This window comes from Ruditapes philippinarum, unplaced genomic scaffold (assembly GCF_026571515.1).
Source record: "Ruditapes philippinarum isolate M1 unplaced genomic scaffold, ASM2657151v2 ctg1151_1_1_1_1, whole genome shotgun sequence".
NCBI classification, from domain to species: domain Eukaryota; kingdom Metazoa; phylum Mollusca; class Bivalvia; order Venerida; family Veneridae; genus Ruditapes; species Ruditapes philippinarum.
Window position 1 is genome coordinate 271263 of NW_026860326.1, and position 20963 is coordinate 292225.

Sequence of the window (20963 nt, forward strand, 5' to 3'; positions counted from 1 at the left end):
AGAATTATAATATTATACGCATGTTGTTGGCAAGTGTTATTACATGATCCGATGTTACATATATATCTGATAATAAAATGTCCTTGAACAAAATATTATTCTTCATCTAAATACACAAAATATATAAATATTTATTCTAAATCTCTAAGGACCTTGCCAACATTTTTTACAAGAAATATATTATAAGCATAATTATTCAAACATTACAACTTGGAATAAAAGAAAAGAGAAATCAGTCTAAAAAACGTACTAGTATTTATTAATAAAAACGTGTTGGCATGAAAATGGCCATGGCTGGATAAAAGCATTTTAATTATTTAACCTATTGAAATGTCTATGTGTTTCGATTTAAGACTACTAAATGTCTTTACTATAACTGTTTTTGCCCCGGCAACGGTTGCAAAAACGTGGTAGCACATGCTTCAACTCAAGGTACACAGGTACAGATGATGAATTCACTTTACATGTCTGTTTTACAAATTGATCAGCTCCGATAACGGTCGCTGAGAATTATAAGCATTCTCCTTTTTCTATATCTTTCTGTTCCAGCCATGACGTGCTAATATAGTGTTATCTGAAAATATAAAGGAAGAAAGCAAAAACAAAGAAAAACAATGAAATTGAACGGTGGGTTTGTGGTGGGATTCAAGATTTGAAATGTAAATTTTAGATTTTTTTAACGAAGATAAACTAGTCTACCTCTTCTATGGTGAGCCACGATTGAAAGACCGTTCCCAGAATTTGCTCTGCCTTATATATGACATATTCAAGTGTAAGTTGTCTCCCTTGACAACTCTTCTTGAGGCCCTACTGGGGTGTTATAATAAAAAAATGTTAAGTTGTAAGATTTGAATAAAAGATTTAATCCTCTAGCGGATAAATCGAATATTATTCAAACATTACAACTTGGAATAAAAGAAAAGAGAAATCAGTCTAAAAAACGTACTAGTATTTATTAATAAAAACGTGTTGGCATGAAAATGGCCATGGCTGGATAAAAGCATTTTAATTATTTAACCTATTGAAATGTCTATGTGTTTCGATTTAAGACTACTAAATGTCTTTACTATAACTGTTTTTGCCCCGGCAACGGTTGCAAAAACGTGGTAGCACATGCCAAAAAGCCCACAAGCAAAGTGAAACATTTGACTGTGGGCTTCCGCCAAAGCGGGCTACCACAGCTAAAAAATTTCCCTACCAAGCCATGGACGTGAATGTGTTGAGAGCGCCCGATATTGTATTCAATAAAAACGTGGTTACCAAAGTCCGACAGATGTGTGCCATCCGGCCTATACAACCTAGGGTTTTCTGTAATATTCACGGAGTGTAATAGCGAACTCAATGTTTTCGGCCTTTTTTTAAAAAAAAAAAAAATTAAATTGAAATAAAACAGTTTTTTCTTTATAAGAAATTAATTTATAAGAAAATAATTAAATATCATTGTATGAATAATTCCATACAAAAAAATAAAGTAAATACACAAGTTTACGCAGAAAATAACCTTATTTATTATGGAAGATTCCACTACGTCTGTTTGAATTTTATTGATTTCATAATAAACAATTTTTTTTTTGAATAATTTGCAATAGATATTAAACGAATATTGATAATTTTTAAAAACATCAATTTTTTTTTACCTTAAACGGTTAAATAATGATAGAAAAATAGAAATATCTCGTAACTCTGTTATGTACTTCATTTGGTGTAATTCCCCAGAGCTAAAACGGCAACGCACCGGAAAACGGCGCCCAGCTAGGTCCTCGAAAAGGTCAATCAGGGTAACGAATATAATAACCCCTGAGTTTAATAACAAATGTACTGATACAACTATTTATACGCATGCGGGTTTTATTTGCAGTTTTGTTACATTGGACATATCTCCATGACCTTCTTGGTAATATCTGAGACCAAATTATTTTCGTAACAGCCATTATTTCCAGTAAAGTCCCTGTTATAAAGTTTTTGATGTTCCATATGATTTCAACTGAAGGTCGATTTCCTAAATCGTTCCCGCCACAGTGTATTATCAAAAATTTTGGCGCATTTTTAAACTTAAGCAAGTATTCTATCGAAGGTTTTAAATCAGAAACTTTCATGCCCCCCCCCCCCCCCCCCCCTGATATTCCCATATAACATTATAACCTAGAAATTGAAAGACATCCCTAATAATTGAAGAGCCTATAATCCAAACATCCGATATTTTACAGGCTGAAATAAGTTTGATTATATATTACCTATCCATTTAATATATATAATTATCAAGTAATGTTATCAAAACACATGTCAGGCACATAATGCCAACTGGGTGTTATAGATTATTAAAGACACATAGTGTCAGGCACATAATGCCAACTGGGTGTTATAAATTATTAAAGACACATAATGTCAGGCACATAATGCCAAATGGGTGTTATAGATTATTAAAGACACATAATGTCAGGCACATAATGCCAACTGGGTGTTATAAATTATTAAAGACACATAATGTCAGGCACATAATGCCAACTGCTTGTTATACATTAACACATTCAAAAAAACAATATCAGGCACATAATGCCAGGCACATAATGCCAATATATATAATATCTTTTTATTACAACAGCATAAATTGCTCTTCTTAATACATTAATGTGCATTAAGACCCGGTAACGGTTTCTTAATACAAATACGTACTTCATTTAAATAGCCAAATTTCGGATCGCCGGCATTCACATTACAGCCATTTTGGCAGATCCTAAAAAAATAAGTTTTTTCCATAAAATATTATAAAATGATCGGATGTAGGATTTATAAGCGTAAGATCGCCAACGGACTCTGTAATTTATATCATTGATAGCACAACCCTCACGGAACATATTAGAAGCCCCGCCGATTCGAAAAGAGTGTGCTTTAAATACATTTTTTTTTCTGACCTATCGAGTTCAAAGTCCTTTTTAATACTGAATTGAATTGAAAGGATGTTAAGGGACTTCCATCGAAATGGCAGAATAACGGCCCTTGCACGTTACTTCTAAAATGTAAGAACTCTTTCAGTTTTTCATAACAGAGTTTGGTCAGTTATCGGAATATCAATAGAACATCCGACATATCTCTGGTCCGTTTTTGGACATCTAAAATACAGTCTAATGAGATTTTGATTGATCGTTACATCATCTACATTTAAAACTACCTTTTTTTTATTTCTTTGAAGGCAATGCAAATTCGCTTATTCTTAACAGACCTATGTAGGCAAGACAGAAAGCATCAGAAAACATAAAACACTCATATTGTGATCTGCAAGCGTTAGGTAGGGCTGATAAAAGCTGTATCAGTACATTTTGTGTTATCGGGTGTCTTGTGTCATGCCTTTTCGATTATCTATGGAACCCTTCTAGCATACTATTGACTATGAATTGTTTTGTATTGTCAACCAAATTGTTTATTTTATTAAAATAACTTATTGTTGAAACGTGAACAGCTACTGTTGAAAATGAGTATTGACGTAAAGACATGTATGCAATATATTCCGTTATATATAGTTCTAAATGGCAGTTATCTACCTATTTTTTTTTCTGTAAACATAACATAACCATTGAATTTTTCAAAAAAATGTTAGCCAAATATATGCATCTTCTTTCATGCCTTGGTTGACTAATAAAATGGAACGGTTTCTTTACATACGACATGGCGCCATAAAAACGTGCCACTGGGAATAGCTTTCGATATAAAATTAAATAGACCAACGACTGATGACAAGTAAGTCTTTGATCTTTTTAGCGTTTCTCACCCAAACGAGATTGTTTTCGCTTTCCTTATTTTTTCTAAAGGCACCTCAACCATTTTGTTGATTGAATCAATTTCAAGACACAGGTATGTTATAGTTATAACAGGTCCCATCCATTTTTCGACACTAAGGGGGACACCCAAGTTCATTGCAAATTTTATCAAATGTTCGCATTAAATTCAAGCATTTTTCAAAAGATTTTTCTTCCATAAAAATCATCTAGTAGGTGGTAAATGTAGTATGATTTTGATTCTTTAGACACAAGCCATTGTAAAAAACTTTGAAAATTTTTCAAAAATAAAACATGAACATGATGCGCCTTGTGGCAGCATTTTTTGAATCCAATATCCCTCCTCGGTTTTTATACCTAATAAATCAAAATCACCTGGCCATATAGGGCATAAATTAAATGCAGAAGAAATGTCAGCTTTTGCCATAAAAGCAGAACCCCCTATTTCTTGAACTATTCTTACTGCATTTTCGAATTGTGAATATTGAACATGGCAAAATTCAGGATCGATAAATTCATTTATACTTTGCCTGGTGGGTATGAAAGCTGAAAGTTCCATTTTGTTTTGGTACGAGACCTACGGGATTTATTCTCAGATTAGTAATTGGCCTTTTTCTAACTGTCCTAGGATTCGCCCAAGTATAAATTGGTCGTGAAGTTTTTTACTTAATAAGCATTTTTGATCAATTGCCGATTTGAGATATTTGGAAAAAAAATAGGGATTCTTGGTCCCGTATATTCGAGTTTAAAACCAGTGCTGACTCCTTGTAAAATGTAATTGGCATCATCCTTATTTGAGCATTGAAAGAGTTTATCAGCGAGAACCTAGATATTAATTGGTGAAAACCCCAGGTCCCATAGGCACTCTTTGAGCTGGCAATCTAAATACATAACGCGGTTTGAATTGCGCTGTTTGTTTATTTGCATAACAGTGTATTGAAGGGTGGTTACCAAAGCATTTGATGCAAACGTGTTTGTAAGTACATGATCTATTTGTACAAAAGCCTTTGTTATTAAAGTCATAACATTTTTTGAATATTTAGAAGTGCGGGCTGGTTCAAAGACTGAATAGGCTGCATATATATCATCCACAATTCTGAGTCAATATTTTGCCGCTTTATACCCAAATCGATTAATGTTTTAAGCCTAAATTACCTGTCATACTCAAACCATCCGACATTTCTTGATGCCGCTAAACGAATGTTTGCAAAATATTGTAATAGGACTTTTTTATTTGTTTCGGAATTTGCTCTTGGGTACTCATTATAAGTTCCCCGTCAACAAGTTGAATCTTTTGTTTATTTTATATTTTCTAACATATTTTTCTTTGGCAACAAAGTGTGTAACTAAACTCTACAAATCGATTGTTCCATATTTTATCTTTAGTACTGACAGATACATGTGCGCCTAGCATTGTACCGGAACAAGTATTTATCATGATATTTTTTAACTTCACCTTTATTTGTCTCTTGCTGATGAAGATCAACATCTACCGGAGGTCCGGATTGGCCATACATTTCGTTTTCTTCACAGAGCTCCCTTACAGGTCTGTCAGCTGGAGGCATGGCTGTAGAAACAGACGTCCGAATGTTCCTCCTATTATTGACTTGCTGTTGGAGCGTGTCTCGTGTATGGCCACGTTGTTGTCGATGTTTTAGCATTGTCGAAAAATAAAATAATATAAATAAATGAATTAAATAAATTTGTGTAGATCTAATTAAATTATTATTATTATTATCAACTTATTTTATTTATTTCCTACTTTATATATTTAGATTCTATTTACTCTTATCTTTATTTTCTTAGCCTCAATGAAATGACGTCATAGACCTGTATGATGTCACGCGCGTGGATTCAATGAAACTGATAATTTTCCCGTTGTAAAACATGACCTGTCATAATCGAGCCATATAATCAATTAATTGTATTTTTAACCGTTTTAAAGCTATTCTCATTTATTGATTCATCAGATAATGCTCTAGATTTTAAGTATAGATCACGTGCTGAAACATCATATAAATATAGAATCTATGTTTTAAACTCAAGATCTAGATTTAAATCCAATTTTTTATTTATTTACTAAATATTTCAAAGAAGCCGATTGACTTTGAAATATATTTAGTGTAATCAAGGCATCCAAAATTGATTTTTTTTGACTACTGTCCTTCACGAGAACAACAGCTGGTCATCACCACGTGGTTATTAGATCTGGTCAAAGTTCTTATCTAATAAACCCCAAATATTAAAACAAATAATAATGAGCAGAAATGTAAAATGTATCTTAATCTCCTGTGCGATTCTAAATAATATTCGTTGATATTCAAGATTTGAAATGTAAATTTTAGATTTTTTTAACGAAGATAAACTAGTCTACCTCTTCTATGGTGAGCCACGATTGAAAGACCGTTCCCAGAATTTGCTCTGCCTTATATATGACATATTCAAGTGTAAGTTGTCTCCCTTGACAACTCTTCTTGAGGCCCTACTGGGGTGTTATAATAAAAAAATGTTAAGTTGTAAGATTTGAATAAAAGATTTAATCCTCTAGCGGATAAATCGAATATTATCTAAATGATACATTTCTATTGTTTTATCAATATTTGAAAAACTTATAGCAAATGTGCCCATTGTAGACCTATCTACTTTTCAAAGAGTGAAATTAGATGTAAAAAAATATAAAAATAATGTGTCCTAATCTCTTTTTTATTTTTATAAAAAATAACGGAAAAAAGGGTTTGGAATGCTTTTGAAATTTTAGAAAACATGGGTTTTTTTCTTGTTTTTTTTTATTTACTATGCTTTCGTAGAATTTTCATTGAAGTCCATGACATAAGCCGCGTGACAAATTGGTTCAAGTTGGTTAAAAGTGGTACAACTAGAATCAGAAGTCAATAATTAAAACACTGTCATAGCATTGTCCATTGATTTCGTATTTATTCTTGGAACTTGAGTAAATAGATATGTAAAATTGATATTAAATTCCATGGTCATTTTACTGTGAGGTTGGTATAACCAGATGTCGGGGTACTGGGTGCAAACCTGTCATGATTCTCTGGTTTATAATTGTGATAGCTTACGTAATTTTCTAAAATTTTGCGCGTGGGTCTGTTTTTCTGTACTGCAAACAGGGCAAAATTAACAAATGCATATATCATGCACACGTCATCATGATATAAAAGGATTGAAAAATACTGGATATTTGTATCTATAAATATCACATTTCCTGACAAAATGAAATTCGTCCTCAACAATTATTTCCTTACACAATTCAAAGTCATTACTACTCTTTTGATTTTTCTATTCCAATGCTGCTCGTATTTGATATAAGGATTGGCCGGAATTTTTTTAAATCTTTCCATGGAAGTTGACACATTTCAATTTTAGTGATAACCTTTTAAGCTCGTGATATCCTGAAAATGAGGATAAAAACACAACACTGTAGTGACTAATACTGATGACGAATGTATTTCAAACATTGGAATTACACATAAAGTAGGTTGCATAAGAAATCATACACATTGCTAAAAATATTATCTAATTAGTATGGTGGCTGATTTGTGCCATGTGGTACTTTTAGTCTGCTGGGCGAAAAAGGCTAAAAAAAGATACTAACACAACGTTTACACTGCTTTTTTATCAGAATTATCAATGGCATTATGTGATTCCTTAACAAGAACACGTCTCATAGTTTCTCATTGTATTTTACATAAAGTGTATCCAAGCCGTTAAAAAAATGCTAAACATAGATATCGCAAACAGTGCTTGAACTATTATCAAACAATATGACCCGGCGCAACATATCCAATCACTAGCCTTTGTGTCGTATATTTCCCGGTAACTGCTCTTTGGATAAAGAAGAAGAGACGCTGCAATTGGAGTAACTTGTGTTTTATCGTAATGATATGGCTTCAGTGTGGTCTTCATGGCGTCCAGCGTCTCAGACATATCTTCCAAAGCTTTTTGTTTGTCAGCACTTCTGAAGAAATGGGGAATATGGGATGCATGTGCCAAAGAAGGAATGTTATTGTTAGAATCATAGGTTTTGAAACTTTCTAGAATTTCCATGACGCAAGGGGACACTTCATCAGGTTTATAACTGCACCGGAAGTGATGGAGAATAATCTCAGTTTGGATCATGTGCGATGTAATCCTCTCATTTGAGAGGCCATTCCTACGGATAACATCGTCTAGAATATCCCCGTCCCCGTTGCCGTTAATCAAATATTTCAGTATCCTGTAGGCCTTTCTGTGCTTGTCCGACAACATATGTTTCACAAACGACACTTCCGTTTCCGTAAACGAAAGTTTTTCATTCACGTGCAACACACTTCCGGTCTTGGCAAGCTCTTCATTGAAATCGCTCTGAGAGGACAAGTGCCGGTATTTTATCAATGGATCTATCCTTTTAACAGCCAACACAATGTCTACGTTTATGAAGAAACTTGAATTTCCATTCCTGTACATAAAACGTAGTTTTGAAGATGACCCATATAAGCCCAGATATTTCACAAAACGGATCTCCTTGTGGCTTTCTTCTGTGCCGCTGTATACAAAGTTTTTTGTTGTATGTTCATCTGATAGTAAAGAATCTAACACATGGTGCAAGAACTTATACTCATGGGCGTAGGTGTATCCGAATTTTGCATATCCGAACTTCGTAATACAATCGCAATAAAATGTGAAAAGAACCAGTATGAAATCGAACTCGTCAGGATAACCATTCTTTGTTTTGTCATATATACTACCGACCTTTAAGATTTCTTCTTCATCTTCTTCGTGAATAGTCAAACCTGGATATGCATCTTCGTATTCTCTTTTGATATTTTCAATTTCGTCGTGGCCGTTAGTTACAAGAAGGTGTGTTATTGTCTGAACAAGGTTCTCTATTCCACGCTTAATATATTTCACTTCAAATTTCTCAAGTTTACACTTAAGTTCATTCTGATACAAACCTTCGAAGAATCTTTCCAAGTTGTGTGTTATATGTCTGTTTTTCAGAAATTCTTTTAACTCTGTCATGACGTTTTAGATATCATAAATAATCTAAACTTAGTATAAAATCCATTGACGAATATGAAAATGAATTTTGAATTTAACTTGATAAGATTTAACAACAACTTAACGAGGCTCCGAATGCTATTCCGAATATATAATAATATATTGATAAAAAGAATTTATTTAGACTATGTGCAAACTATTCTATAAACGGTATTAAACGGTTGGCAAACATAATAATGTTTAAATTTATGTTCTTTTAAATGGCATGAAAATATTGTTAAATTTAAATTCTTTATGTTATTTGTAATATAACGCACCTGGTTTGCATTCTGCACAATCAAGATGAAATTAATACAATTAAATAAGTTACATGTTATTAAGATCATGAAGAAATGTAATATGTTTTGTATGTTTATATTGATCAATGGATCAATTGATTCATATTGATCTATCCGGTTTGCTGGGACTGGGTTTCAAGTTTTGATAAAGATCTAACAATTATTTTGCAAACTTGATTATAATTGTAGGAAATTCGACAATGAGCACGTGACTTAGGCGTATTAATTTCCTTATGCTTTAAATGCTTAATTATTATTGATGTACTAGTTGAATAGTGACCTTTGACACAGTGTCAAACTTTGCTCAAATATGTTACTTTATCTAAAGTTTTTTATATAGATTTTAACATGTATACATGAAATAACGTATACAGTACAGCCTTTGTAGAGCAACACACTTTGGGATAAAAGACCTTAGTTTGTAACTAGGGGTATTTCTAGATAATAAAGTTGTGTCTTTTGTATAGTTTAGAATGTTATTGTAATAAATAAAAGAGATTGAAACCTAACAGGGATTCATTTTGTAGGAGACTACAAATACAAACAATTTATATTGATTTTTATTCCTTTTGTTTTACTTCGCTTTTATAACTTGTTAACTTAATACATTTTTTATCTGTATTCGTATACAAAGGTGGAATTAATTTAACCCTGTTCGTACTTAGATGCTTCAAAGTAGAGTGTGTTAATTTAAAACCGGAAGTATAATGTAATAGCTGTAAGGACTTGTAATTACCCAAAAGATGTATAAACGTTTCAAAGACTTGTAATTGGAGGAAAGAATTGATTAAATCAGGTCAAAAATAAGTGTTTCCTTTTATAAAAAATACACTAAGTAGACCTAGCGACATTATTTTACAAATGGAAAGTATTATCTTTTTCATATGAAAGGAATTTGAAGTGGAATAAATAGGTTGTTGCCCGAGTTTCTATCAGTATTTAAAACTCCTTAAAGCGACATGCCTCCATAAGAGCTAAAATTTCAATAACAGCGAACCTGAGAAAAATGCACAAAGATTTTAGGAAAAGTAAAACGATTCAAGATTCAAGTTATAATTTTAATGTTATTTGCGATAAATGACTGATCTTTCGGTATTTATAACTATATTTCAACTGCGGTTTAAGCAGTAAAGTCTATTTTTGCATATTTTGACCTCTTTGAATCGATTTACGTGGGCTGCAAGTGCCATTGATAATGTGTAAATTGCTTTCTTATTTGGTAACTTGGCAATATTACACATTTTAAGAATTTTAAAAATTGACATGAAAATAAGCATGACTCTGGAGGCGTGCTGCTTTTAACTATAAAATTTAATATCAGTGCAATATTATGGAAGTTTGGTGGAACAACTTTAAAGTGTTGCTTCTGAAACTGTTCTCAGATTAACCTTTAACCTGTTGGAACAAAGAGAGAATATACTTTTCTACTAGTATAGAGCCAGGCCAGTCTGTACTTCCATTCACAAAGCCTTATGTTTTTAGTAGCTCATTTTTGAAATGGAAAACACTTCAAACTTTGAATTAACTGTTCAAAACTTAAAGGGACTCCACTGAGGTCTTTTGGAATGACGGGAGTGGAAATATGTTTCCGTGATTCGGAAACCAATGTAGATCTATACTCGTACAAATTACTTGTGTGCAAATGTTTCGATCATTTCTTCATCCCGTTTATCAAGAAAAATTATTTTTATTGTACAAAATGATCCAAACTGAAAGTCGTTGCAGCGCCTTTCACTCTAATCTCACTAAGAGTCGCACAAAAAATCGTTCTTCAATGAAAAAAAGACAAAAAGTGCCACATTTGATTTATAAAAAAAATATATTTTTATATATTTTTAGGCTTTTTTACCTCAATGGAGGTCGAGTGCCTTTAAAGCATAGCAATCAGACGGTTCGGTATATATTTTCAAACATTATTCTTTGTTTTTCAGTTTCCCTTTCGGAACAGTCCTCGACGTGTCCACCTAATCCCCATGAGAAGGTTCAACAATGTACAGACAATGTGCTTCCAAACCTTAACAAACAATCACACACTACAGAAACAGACAGAAGTAAAATACAACATGCCAAAGAAACATGCAAGTACGTTAACAATTTGTGAAAAAATGTGTTTTTCCCATTTAGAATTTGAAAAGATTCATTAGGCAAAGTTAAGAGATTTCAACATTTAGATACCGCCTATTGTATAGAGTTTGCTTAGACTGAACGGTAGGATGTGCAGGCTGGCCTGACTCTGTGGCAAAGGCGTACAACTTCCTGTTCCAACTGCTCAAGTGTGAATTAGCACTTGTGGTATTGCCTTGACCAACTAATATGATCCGCTCCATGAGGAGATTATCATAATGGGTTTGCGTCCAGCATGGATCCTAACCAGCCTGCGTATACGCGCAGTCTGATCCATGCTGTTCGCTATCAGTTTCGCTACTTGTTATACGGTTTGTAAGCGAACAGCATGGATCCTGATCAGACTCCGCGGATGCGCAGGCTGGTCTGGATCCATGCTGGTCGCAAACTCATTATGTTGGTTTTGTCATGGCGCGGCTCACATGATACATGTCAAACTGGACCAGACCTTATACTGCAGACTGATTAACTTATAAGCAATTTGATATTTACTCAATGATTAAACGAAAAAAGGAGTTCCAAAATTCAACTGAAGTAAGTGTTTAACAAAGATTTAACCTTTTACCTGCTGGGACCGAAACAGATCAGACGTTACCACCAGTAATGGAGCCATGTCAGCCTGCACATCCATAAAGTGTGACCGGATTCTATGGTGTTGGTTGTGTGACGGTTCAGAACTGTTTACTATTTATGGGAAAACATGTGTAAGCAGCCGGATATCTCAGTTGGTTGAGCCGCGGAACGGTATTCCATGGGTACCTTGTTCGAGTCCCTGTCAGCCTGCACATTTTTCTCACCCTGTGACTGTAACTAACGTTAAAAATTCGTTTTGACATTCCCATATTCATTTTAGAAATATAGCAGACTATAAGCAGGCAATTTGACTAAAGTTCAGATCTACTTATTTCTTTTATATAGATCTGATGACGACAGTATATGCTTCGCCTTCTTTATAATTCGGATTTCCCCGAGAAAGCTATTTTTAGCCATGCAATCAAACCGGTTTTTACATAGGCATTAGAAGAAGTATCAAAATACCGTTAAACGCGGATGTTAAACAAATTGTTGATTTTTGTTTTAAAAAAAGTGTTGGAAATGATTTTTAACAAATTACTTTAAAAGAGTCAATTTTCAATGGTCAAGATTGCTTTGCCTGTTTACGTGAATATAACTTCCTCAGTATTGGTTAAAATTAGAAATCACATCGCTTGCAAAATAATAAAAGCTCGCCGATGATTGGCTGTGTGAATAGTCATAGGAAATAACTTCGTATATGGTCACGCTCAGATCTAAAAGCTGATTTAGAGCTGATTTTAATCAGATGGACAATAAGGGTTGACGCCCAGCATATATTCTTATAGAAGAAATGGTACACGGAAAAGTAACTTCTTTGTAAGCATGTGTTACAACAACAACGTGTGGCAATTCCAAGTGATTTAAAGTTGTTGTTTGATGAAAATAGGTACACAGGTATGATAAAATTGATATTTCAACTTTCAAGAGTCAAGAACTTGACAGCAAGTGACAGAATGTTGATGAGACTTTAAATTAAGTTACATAATTATGTGACACGATTTGTTAATCCACTTAATCATTTGTCTTTAATATTGTTTCCTAATAATATTAAAAGCATGTTTTATATTGTTTCCCAGGGACTCGAGGTTACCGGAAGTGGCCGATTGTATACAAGATATTCTAGATCGTTGCCGAGGGACCACAGATGCGGAGCAAACGCTACAAAGACTTATAGACAAAGACAAAGTTGTAAGCACTGTCGACTATTTTTGCAGGCACATGGAAGGTATAAATTATTATGATTCTATTTTCCGTCTACTTAGCGCGAGACTACTGTATCTGCCTCATTAGTTTTCTTTTTATATGACGTGTATGCCATTGTTTTTTGAAAGTTATTGCAAGAGTTAGTACTTTAATGTTTTTTAATCTTCCGTCTTGTGTTCTGGGCGTTGTTCAGCTTGTAATGGAGAATCATGTGATATGGGGAATTTTGGGGATATTGGCCTGCTGTTACATTAAATACAAATCTGTGTACATTAATCTGTAAGTTTAAGGTTTTTTTGGTACCTTATATTTGACAATCTAGTTTCTACACAGACGCTGAATACCAGCTTGTTACTATAAATAACCCAGATGTATCATACATATGTCATTTAATAAAGTTTATGATGAACGATTCAGAAAAAAAAAAGATCGATTACTGATAACATTGTATCTCTCTAATTAAAAAGAAAATCTAGTTCAACTGAATAATAGGCTTATCATATCAACTTTTAATGAGAAAAATGCCAGACAATGCCTGATTTGTTTTATAACTAAACTAGAAAAAGAGACAACCATGATGTTGCAATGTCTAATTACGACTTTTTGTCATTCAATTCTCTCATAAATTCATTTAAGTTACAAAATCCATTTCCTGTCTTACAATTTCAAAATAATGAACAAAGAATAAAAATGGTATTTTATTTCAAGCTATAAGGATATTAATTTATAAATAGACGACATGTTGGATCTGCATCTGAAAGATAGATCTGCTTCTTTTTTCAATTTCATATTGAATTAAGAGTTAGTGAAACTGGATACCGTGTACATTGTTCAGTTGTTATATTTTTTATCTAATGGTGGTGGTGGTGATGATGATGATGATGATAACTTATTAAGCCATCTGTGTTTCATTAAACTTCGACCATATCGTGCTGTATTTTAAACGCATTTACAATGAAAGGGGTGCAGTGGACTTGCGGTTGTGATGTCAATAAGGGAGTGGGTCGAGGGTCCTTGAGACTGAGAATAAGCTTCAAACGTTCAGCAAAATCAAGCTATTAAAATGAACATGTTTAAACATACATTAACAACCTAATTATGAGGCGAAATACCTTCATTTTAATCTTTCGAAAATTTTCAGAGTGTGTTGTGAAGATACAGATGATAAAAAATTGAGATAAATGTTCTTGAAATTGTAGATTTTACACTGAATATTAACGTATCTTACCTAGCAATGAAAATATCAAAGTTTCTGACATTTAGTACATCATGTTGGCATCTTTGTCAATACCTATCATTCAACTGAGATCAGAGAAACTGATACTATGTTTCCTGGTTTTCTTGAGACTGATAAAACGTTGCTTTTATTGATAAACGTAAAGAACTTGCACTCATGTGCGTCTTTCAATTTCCTAATCAAAATCGATTTTACAAGAGAATGACGTAACGTGTCGTGACGAGCTATTCGTACATGACCCTTAAAATGTCATTATAAATATTTATTACTTTGCTGCCATATGTATTCAAGTAACTAATGATTTGTTAAAATGTAATAGCAAAAGAGTTAAAGGAAATAATAATAAAAGTGATTCATCAAAATGAATTTATGATCATTTATTTAAACGAAATTATAATAATTTGTTGAAACGAGATTATAATTCGTTTGAACTAAATTTTTATTCGTTTAAACGAAATAATAACTCATTTAAAACTTATAACAATTCGTTGGATCGATTGATGGCGTGGCCGAGTGGTTAACCCGTCGGACTAGTAATCTAAGGATTGCTGGCCGCATGGGTTAAAACTCCGTCAGGGGCAAGCCGTTGTGTCCTTGAGCAAGAAACTTTACATTAATTGCTTAGTACTGGTTGGTTCCAGGAACGGATTCGAGAGTGTTTCTGAAAAATCAATAACTAAAATAAATTCATATAAATCATAACATCGTGACCCCCATAGAATGAGTTTTAGGGACTCTGTATCTCCACATCTTAACATTTTTTATGTTTTTATATTGCAGTTTACGAAGAGCAAGCGGTATGTATTTCTCAATATCACGGAGAAACAGCAAATTGCAGCAAATATGCTCATGATAATTTTAAAGCCAAATTAACTGCAGGGGCAAATATGGACGTCCTTATAATGGGAACATGTAGGTAAGTGTCCAATAAAACGAAATTAGGTTGCAGTTGTATTTTTTCATTGGTTGTGTTTGTTTTTTTTTTGTCAAGAAAAACTCGTTTGGCTCTAATGACAGGTATATGTAATCTGGCCAAAAACGCTAACTCGTGTGGCTAATAGAAAATGTATTAAAGGGATCTTACACCGGCTGCCGGTACAGACCAGAATATCTAACTCTAGGATAACTGTGCGATAACGAGGAAGGCTGTGCCGAGTTTCCGCTAAACAGTTTACCTGAGAGCTAAATATTTCTGTCTATGTCGTCAGTCGCTGTTTGATTCTTTTTCTTGCATATTACGAATGAATGATATTTTTGAAAGAAATTACGAAACTAATATTTTCATTTTGCATTTTCTTCTTACAGTAGCGTATTATTTTACAACTATATTTGTAACGGCCATTAGAATCCAATTCATTCTTGAAAGGCATGTAGGAATAACCTAATTTAATACACGCGACTTGTACATAAGGGGTTTTCTAGCACCAGTAAATGCAATAGATGACCCTGTCTGATATTCAAGGCTAAGTTTCCAACCATTGGAACCTCATTGATATTCACAGTCCGAATCCAAGATTTTGAGATGGTTTGTAAACAATAGTACAATATACGACAGATGTACGACCCTTATAACGTCACTTGATCATTTTTTAAAGTGTTTGCAGTGATTCGTAAATTTGATCTGTACAGATGATATATTTATAACGCTTTTTTGGAAAAACTGAATTACTGTTTATGACTTGCAAACAATCTACAGCAAACGTTGAGCCGGTTATAGGGACTCCAGTACAAGTGCTCTCCCTTGAAAAAAGATGTAATTTTTGCTTAACAAAAGACTATGGCTAAGTTATGGATGACGACCATATTCTGACCATCCCTCTAAGACTATTGAAATATAAATCTCCAATTAACGAGGATTTGGTATTTGGTCATATGCCGATGCTTTTAACGCCATTGCGGCTTAAAATATTACTGATTTTAAACTTTATGAAATGTTTTGCATGCATGCATACGTGTCCATATCGTTTTTTATAGGAATCACAAAAAATGGTCCGGGCTATGCTTGATTGAGAAATTTTTAGAAAGATTTTGTCTACATCATCCCTCACGCATTTGTGTACAAACGAAGCTCATTCAAATTCAACGTTTAAAAACCAATTTAAAGAAACATTGTCACATGCTAATATTTTTTTTAGGTTTCACTCTGTAGCTAGAAGCTGTCTTACCAACACAACACAGCGCCATTGTGGATCGAGCGCAGCAACTTTTGTTTACACCCTGCTTACGGGGCTAATACCGCCATTTTGCGAGACCATGAATCCAGAGTATACCAACGTGCAAACAACTCGGGGTTTTAATAATGAAAGAAAGCAGAGCGTTGAATCAAGCGCAGCGCATTGTCATTCATCGTTATATGTTCTGTTCGTTTTTATTTTTATGCAGTTTTTTAAATGAACATATTGTAACAGTCTTAAACAGATATGAATCTCAAATGCTATTTTATTTTTTATGGATTGCGCAAGAAAAAAATTAATGAAGAAGATAAGCCATACTTGGAATGTTTTATAAATTTCCAGTTATATTATTATTTAATTATTTCTTTTATTCCTCCAACATTTCAATTCATAGTTTGATAGATTTAACAGATTCTAAACGCTGTCATATTGCTTTTGCAAAGATGCTCTTACATATTTTTAACACTTTCAAATCACCCGAGAATGAAGTGTTTAGTACAAACATAATAATTATGTTTGATTATAAGAAAACACATATTAAACGTTTTCCAGTGTATGTTACGTTACTTAGACTATGGAACGCCTAATGTCTTAAGATTATATTGACACAGTTAGCGATTAGCATGTGTAGAAAGCAATGCCTAATTGACGTGGATCACCGAAGGAACAAAACCATACAAGACATGTGTGGCGTTCCATAAAGCCCAAAAATATCTGTGATATTAACATGTACATAGTTGGTATGTCTTTAAATGACCATACAGATAGAAATAATGTTAATACATTGTATAGTGTTAACCATGTCCATGAATACCTGAGTTGTTACTAGTGACTTGGTACAAAACAATGGTGATTAAATTACGTATATATTTAAACACGGATTTATATTACATAAATCCGTGATTTAAATTAAGTATATATTGTACGGAAAGGCTAGAATAGCCATATCTCAGCTGCTGTTGATCTACTTTCTTTTTGCTTTACTGTAGTTATCATTTGCATGCCTATATTTTGGATAGTTTGTGTTGAAACCAAAGATTCGAGGCATATTTGTTTAGTACCAAGCCTACAGAATATGTGTTTGAGTGAATGAATTGTAATGAATTATGATCATATTTATTCATAAATATCCATTTGACATGAAAATGCCTATACCTTATGCTGACATAATATATTGTAATTGTGCACGTTTGTAACGCTAATTTTCATTGGATAATCGTAGCGTGTATATAAACTACATTTGTTGGTTCAGGGCTGTAGTCAATTTATGAAGTTATTTCATTTATTTTTTCTTAAATAACTGAAGTTAACTGCATTATACTTTTTGTTATAAAGATTATTGAAAGGTTATTTGACTGTTTATAAACAGCTATTTGCAATATATTCCTCGCCTAGCGGCTCGGAAAATATATAAAAACAACCGTTTATATAGGGTCACGTAACATGTCAAAAATCTTTATAACTAAAATTCACTGCTGTTGTAGATTTATGCTGTTATTTCATTTTTCCAAAAATAAAGGAATTGTGCCTAGAGCCTCGGACCATATAAGCTGATACCTTTTATACTGGGCAATATAGCTGATCAAGAATCTTTATGTATTTCGTAGGCGGTTTACATCCATATTTTGTTGTAAACTTTAAGACGAGTTGTTAACGCTTTAGACTAGTAATCTAAAGATGTCTGACCGCGTGGGTTCAAGTCCCATCAAGGGTAAGCCGTTGTTTCCTTGAGCAAGAAACTTTACACTCATTGCGTAGTACTGGTTGGTTCCAGGCACGGATTCGAGAGTGTTTTAATAAGCTTATAGCTTCCAACACAATCGAACTAAGATTTTATATAATTGTTCAATTCTGATACTATTATTAGATAAGTATCGTATTGATAAACATATATTGTAATTATTATTTGAAAAAGAAGACTATACGTTGTTATAGACTTTTGTTTGGAGGTTTAAGAAAAGAGTCTGTATTTATTATATAGGCGTATTAACGAGAATGATCTTTGTTTTAATGATCCTTTTCGGTTTATTGGTTCTCCAATCGACATATAAATTCAGAAGTCAAAAACTGAATTTACTGCGCAAGACTTAGTTGGATTGGATGTCTTGCTTTGTCATTATCAGATGCTGAAATGGTCTTGCTTTGAACTGTGTCAAGTGCCGTGTGATAGCCGTAAAATGTTGCCCCATACTTCACTTCAAAGTTGTTATTTTTTCCCTGTCCATCAGGATCATTGGTTCCAACATTTTAAGTGTTGAAATTGAGTATCGCTCAAGCCGGTGCCGGGTGTGAGGGATGTTGCATTTTTTCACCCCTCATGTACAGACTCAATCAAACCGAGTCTGCAATTTTCATGTAATTTAGTCATGATAAATGCTTCCAAGGGATCACCCCTTTAAAAGATATTTAAAAAGTAGTTGACATAGAGGCTTAGCAAATCAAGTACGCGTACGGACCAATTTTGAACAGTGGAATGGTAAAACGTTTTACATACCTCGTTTCCCTATTTTTATTCGTGTGAATTAAACAAGTGTGACTATGTTATTCATAGACAATAGAAATATGCAATCTATTTTTATCAAATGTTTTCATATACACGTATTTATATGTTCTGTTTCGTACTTTTTTTCTTGACTTGTATATTTTTTGTCTTATTATATAGCATTAAGGGTGTATATTTTTATCATTCTTTTATTTTGTAAAATTATGTTCCAACCCATATACTATATTTATATTTATGATTTGTATTGATATGAGAGCCAATAACGTGGTGGTATAAATGGTGTATACTCGTATATGTAACTTCTTGTAAAGGGGTTTTATGGCTAATATCTCAGAAGCATCAGTGTCACGTGACAGTCATATACTATTTTGGTATTGCAAAATGACCTTTAAGAGTACATGTACGAAACTTTTGAGCAATGCAATGATGTCAGTAATTACAAAATGTGCAATATGTACAATATAAACTTTCAAAATACTTGCCACTAATTATGTTTTTTCCGGACATTCTGTAATTCATATATCTATGAAGTCGATTATGCAAATATTTCACAACTTTCAGTTTTATTTTATTTCAAGCAAGTGTGACATTGAAATAGTATATATGTGTGTGTATGGTGTTTTAAAAGCTGTGCAATAAAAAGTATATAAATGGAAAACTGTTGTACTGTCTTCTTTGTTTAACATATCCTTTTCCACGATCCACAAAGTTAAATTTTCTAATAGGGACTCGACATTTGCTTGAGAAATGTAAGAAAAATAACCCTACATACACCATTTTGATAGTGGAAGGCTAGAGTCTGTTTAAGTTTCCACAAATAAGAGAGGCAAACAAGATGCTATTCTGCTATTCAAGTGTTGTAGTGTTTCTGTGGTAAATGACAAAATATGATTATTTTCTTTTATAGGCCTTTTTTAAACTGTTTCGACTTCAAGCCTCCGTACTACATTAAACTATATGTATGAATACGGGTATCGCCGACTTTTTTAAAGCCGGAACTTGAATTTAACGATTTGCAGAGTAAAGCAAACTTCCAAAATAGAAATATCAAAGCCTTCAAATTGATGAATGAACAAATGAATGAATGAATGAACGAACGAACGAGTTATATGCTTAATGAGGGTTCATCCGCTAACAAGGGCACAAAAAAGCAGATTTCGCTGTTTAGTACGGACCCCGAACATGTCACAAGGCATACACTTAAAGGGGTAATAATAAAGCACAAAGTGGTGATAATTTAGATCTTTTCAATTTCCATGATCTGATGTATAAGCCAAAGATATGAACTTTGAAAAGGGCTGTTATGCCAGCAAAGAACCTGCCTTTAAAGTCGTCCTTTTCTATGCTAGGGCCTCACGCATCCTGGCACGCTTTAATTTCCATCCCTGTCCACTTTGTAGGGCCACTCGCCTCGGCTTTAGTTAAGACATCGGCAAACTGAGTCGTAGGTTGCGATAGAATTTTAACTGCCCATCGACGAAGTGGTAGTTTGGTCTCCAGGGCTTACCTTATATGCACAACAACAACGCTCGGATCTTAACCAGTCATCGTGTCCTTGGCAAAATATCAGCCAAGCTCCAAATATTCTGGCGATGCCGATGCCTTCTCTGCGACGTCCACGCACCGAGGGGAAAAAGACAGCTTTCAATTGATATTGCTTCAAGGTATTTAAATTTGTATTTATAATGCTTGCGGCAATTATAATAGAAACGATTATATAAAGTCGGCTGCTCGTACTGTGGTAACGCTTTAAAGCCACCGGAAGTTTAAAGTTCTGTTGTTTTTTTTTTAAACAAAACAGAGAAAAAGAGTTTTGTTATATACTTTGAAGAGATTAATGGAGGCTGGAACTAATTTGTAACAACATTTAACAATGCAAAGTCACATTTGTGACCACACGCATCTCTTGCATTAAAGTATCGTATAAACAGGATAGTATTGTCATACTAGTATACATATTCAATGTCATATACTAATTGCTTAATTTATTGTTCAGATTATTCGAAACCACGTAATAACTTGTAAGTAGAGAGACAA

At 33.4% G+C, this 20963-nt stretch overlaps 1 protein-coding gene and 1 long non-coding RNA gene across 4 annotated transcripts in view; one reads left to right on the plus strand and one right to left on the minus strand.

Moving 5' to 3' along the window:
- The window catches only part of LOC132759657 (uncharacterized), a 40139-nt gene extending 20769 nt beyond the window's left edge, over window positions 1-19370 (plus strand). For all 3 annotated transcript variants that reach the window (XM_060751466.1, XM_060751468.1, XM_060751467.1), the window contains exons 2-5: window positions 11041-11191; window positions 12886-13034; window positions 15030-15165; window positions 16385-19370. In XM_060751466.1, the coding sequence (XP_060607449.1) occupies window positions 11041-11191; window positions 12886-13034; window positions 15030-15165; window positions 16385-16643 (695 nt within the window). In that variant the 3' untranslated portion in view covers window positions 16644-19370. The remainder of the gene's footprint in view (window positions 1-11040; window positions 11192-12885; window positions 13035-15029; window positions 15166-16384) is intronic.
- LOC132759656 (uncharacterized) lies at window positions 239-6331 on the minus strand. The gene is made up of 2 exons (XR_009629751.1): window positions 5230-6331; window positions 239-574 (listed from the first exon to the last, which is right to left on the minus strand). It is a non-coding gene; the product is annotated as an uncharacterized LOC132759656 (long non-coding RNA).
- Window positions 19371-20963: the final 1593 nt, after the last annotated feature.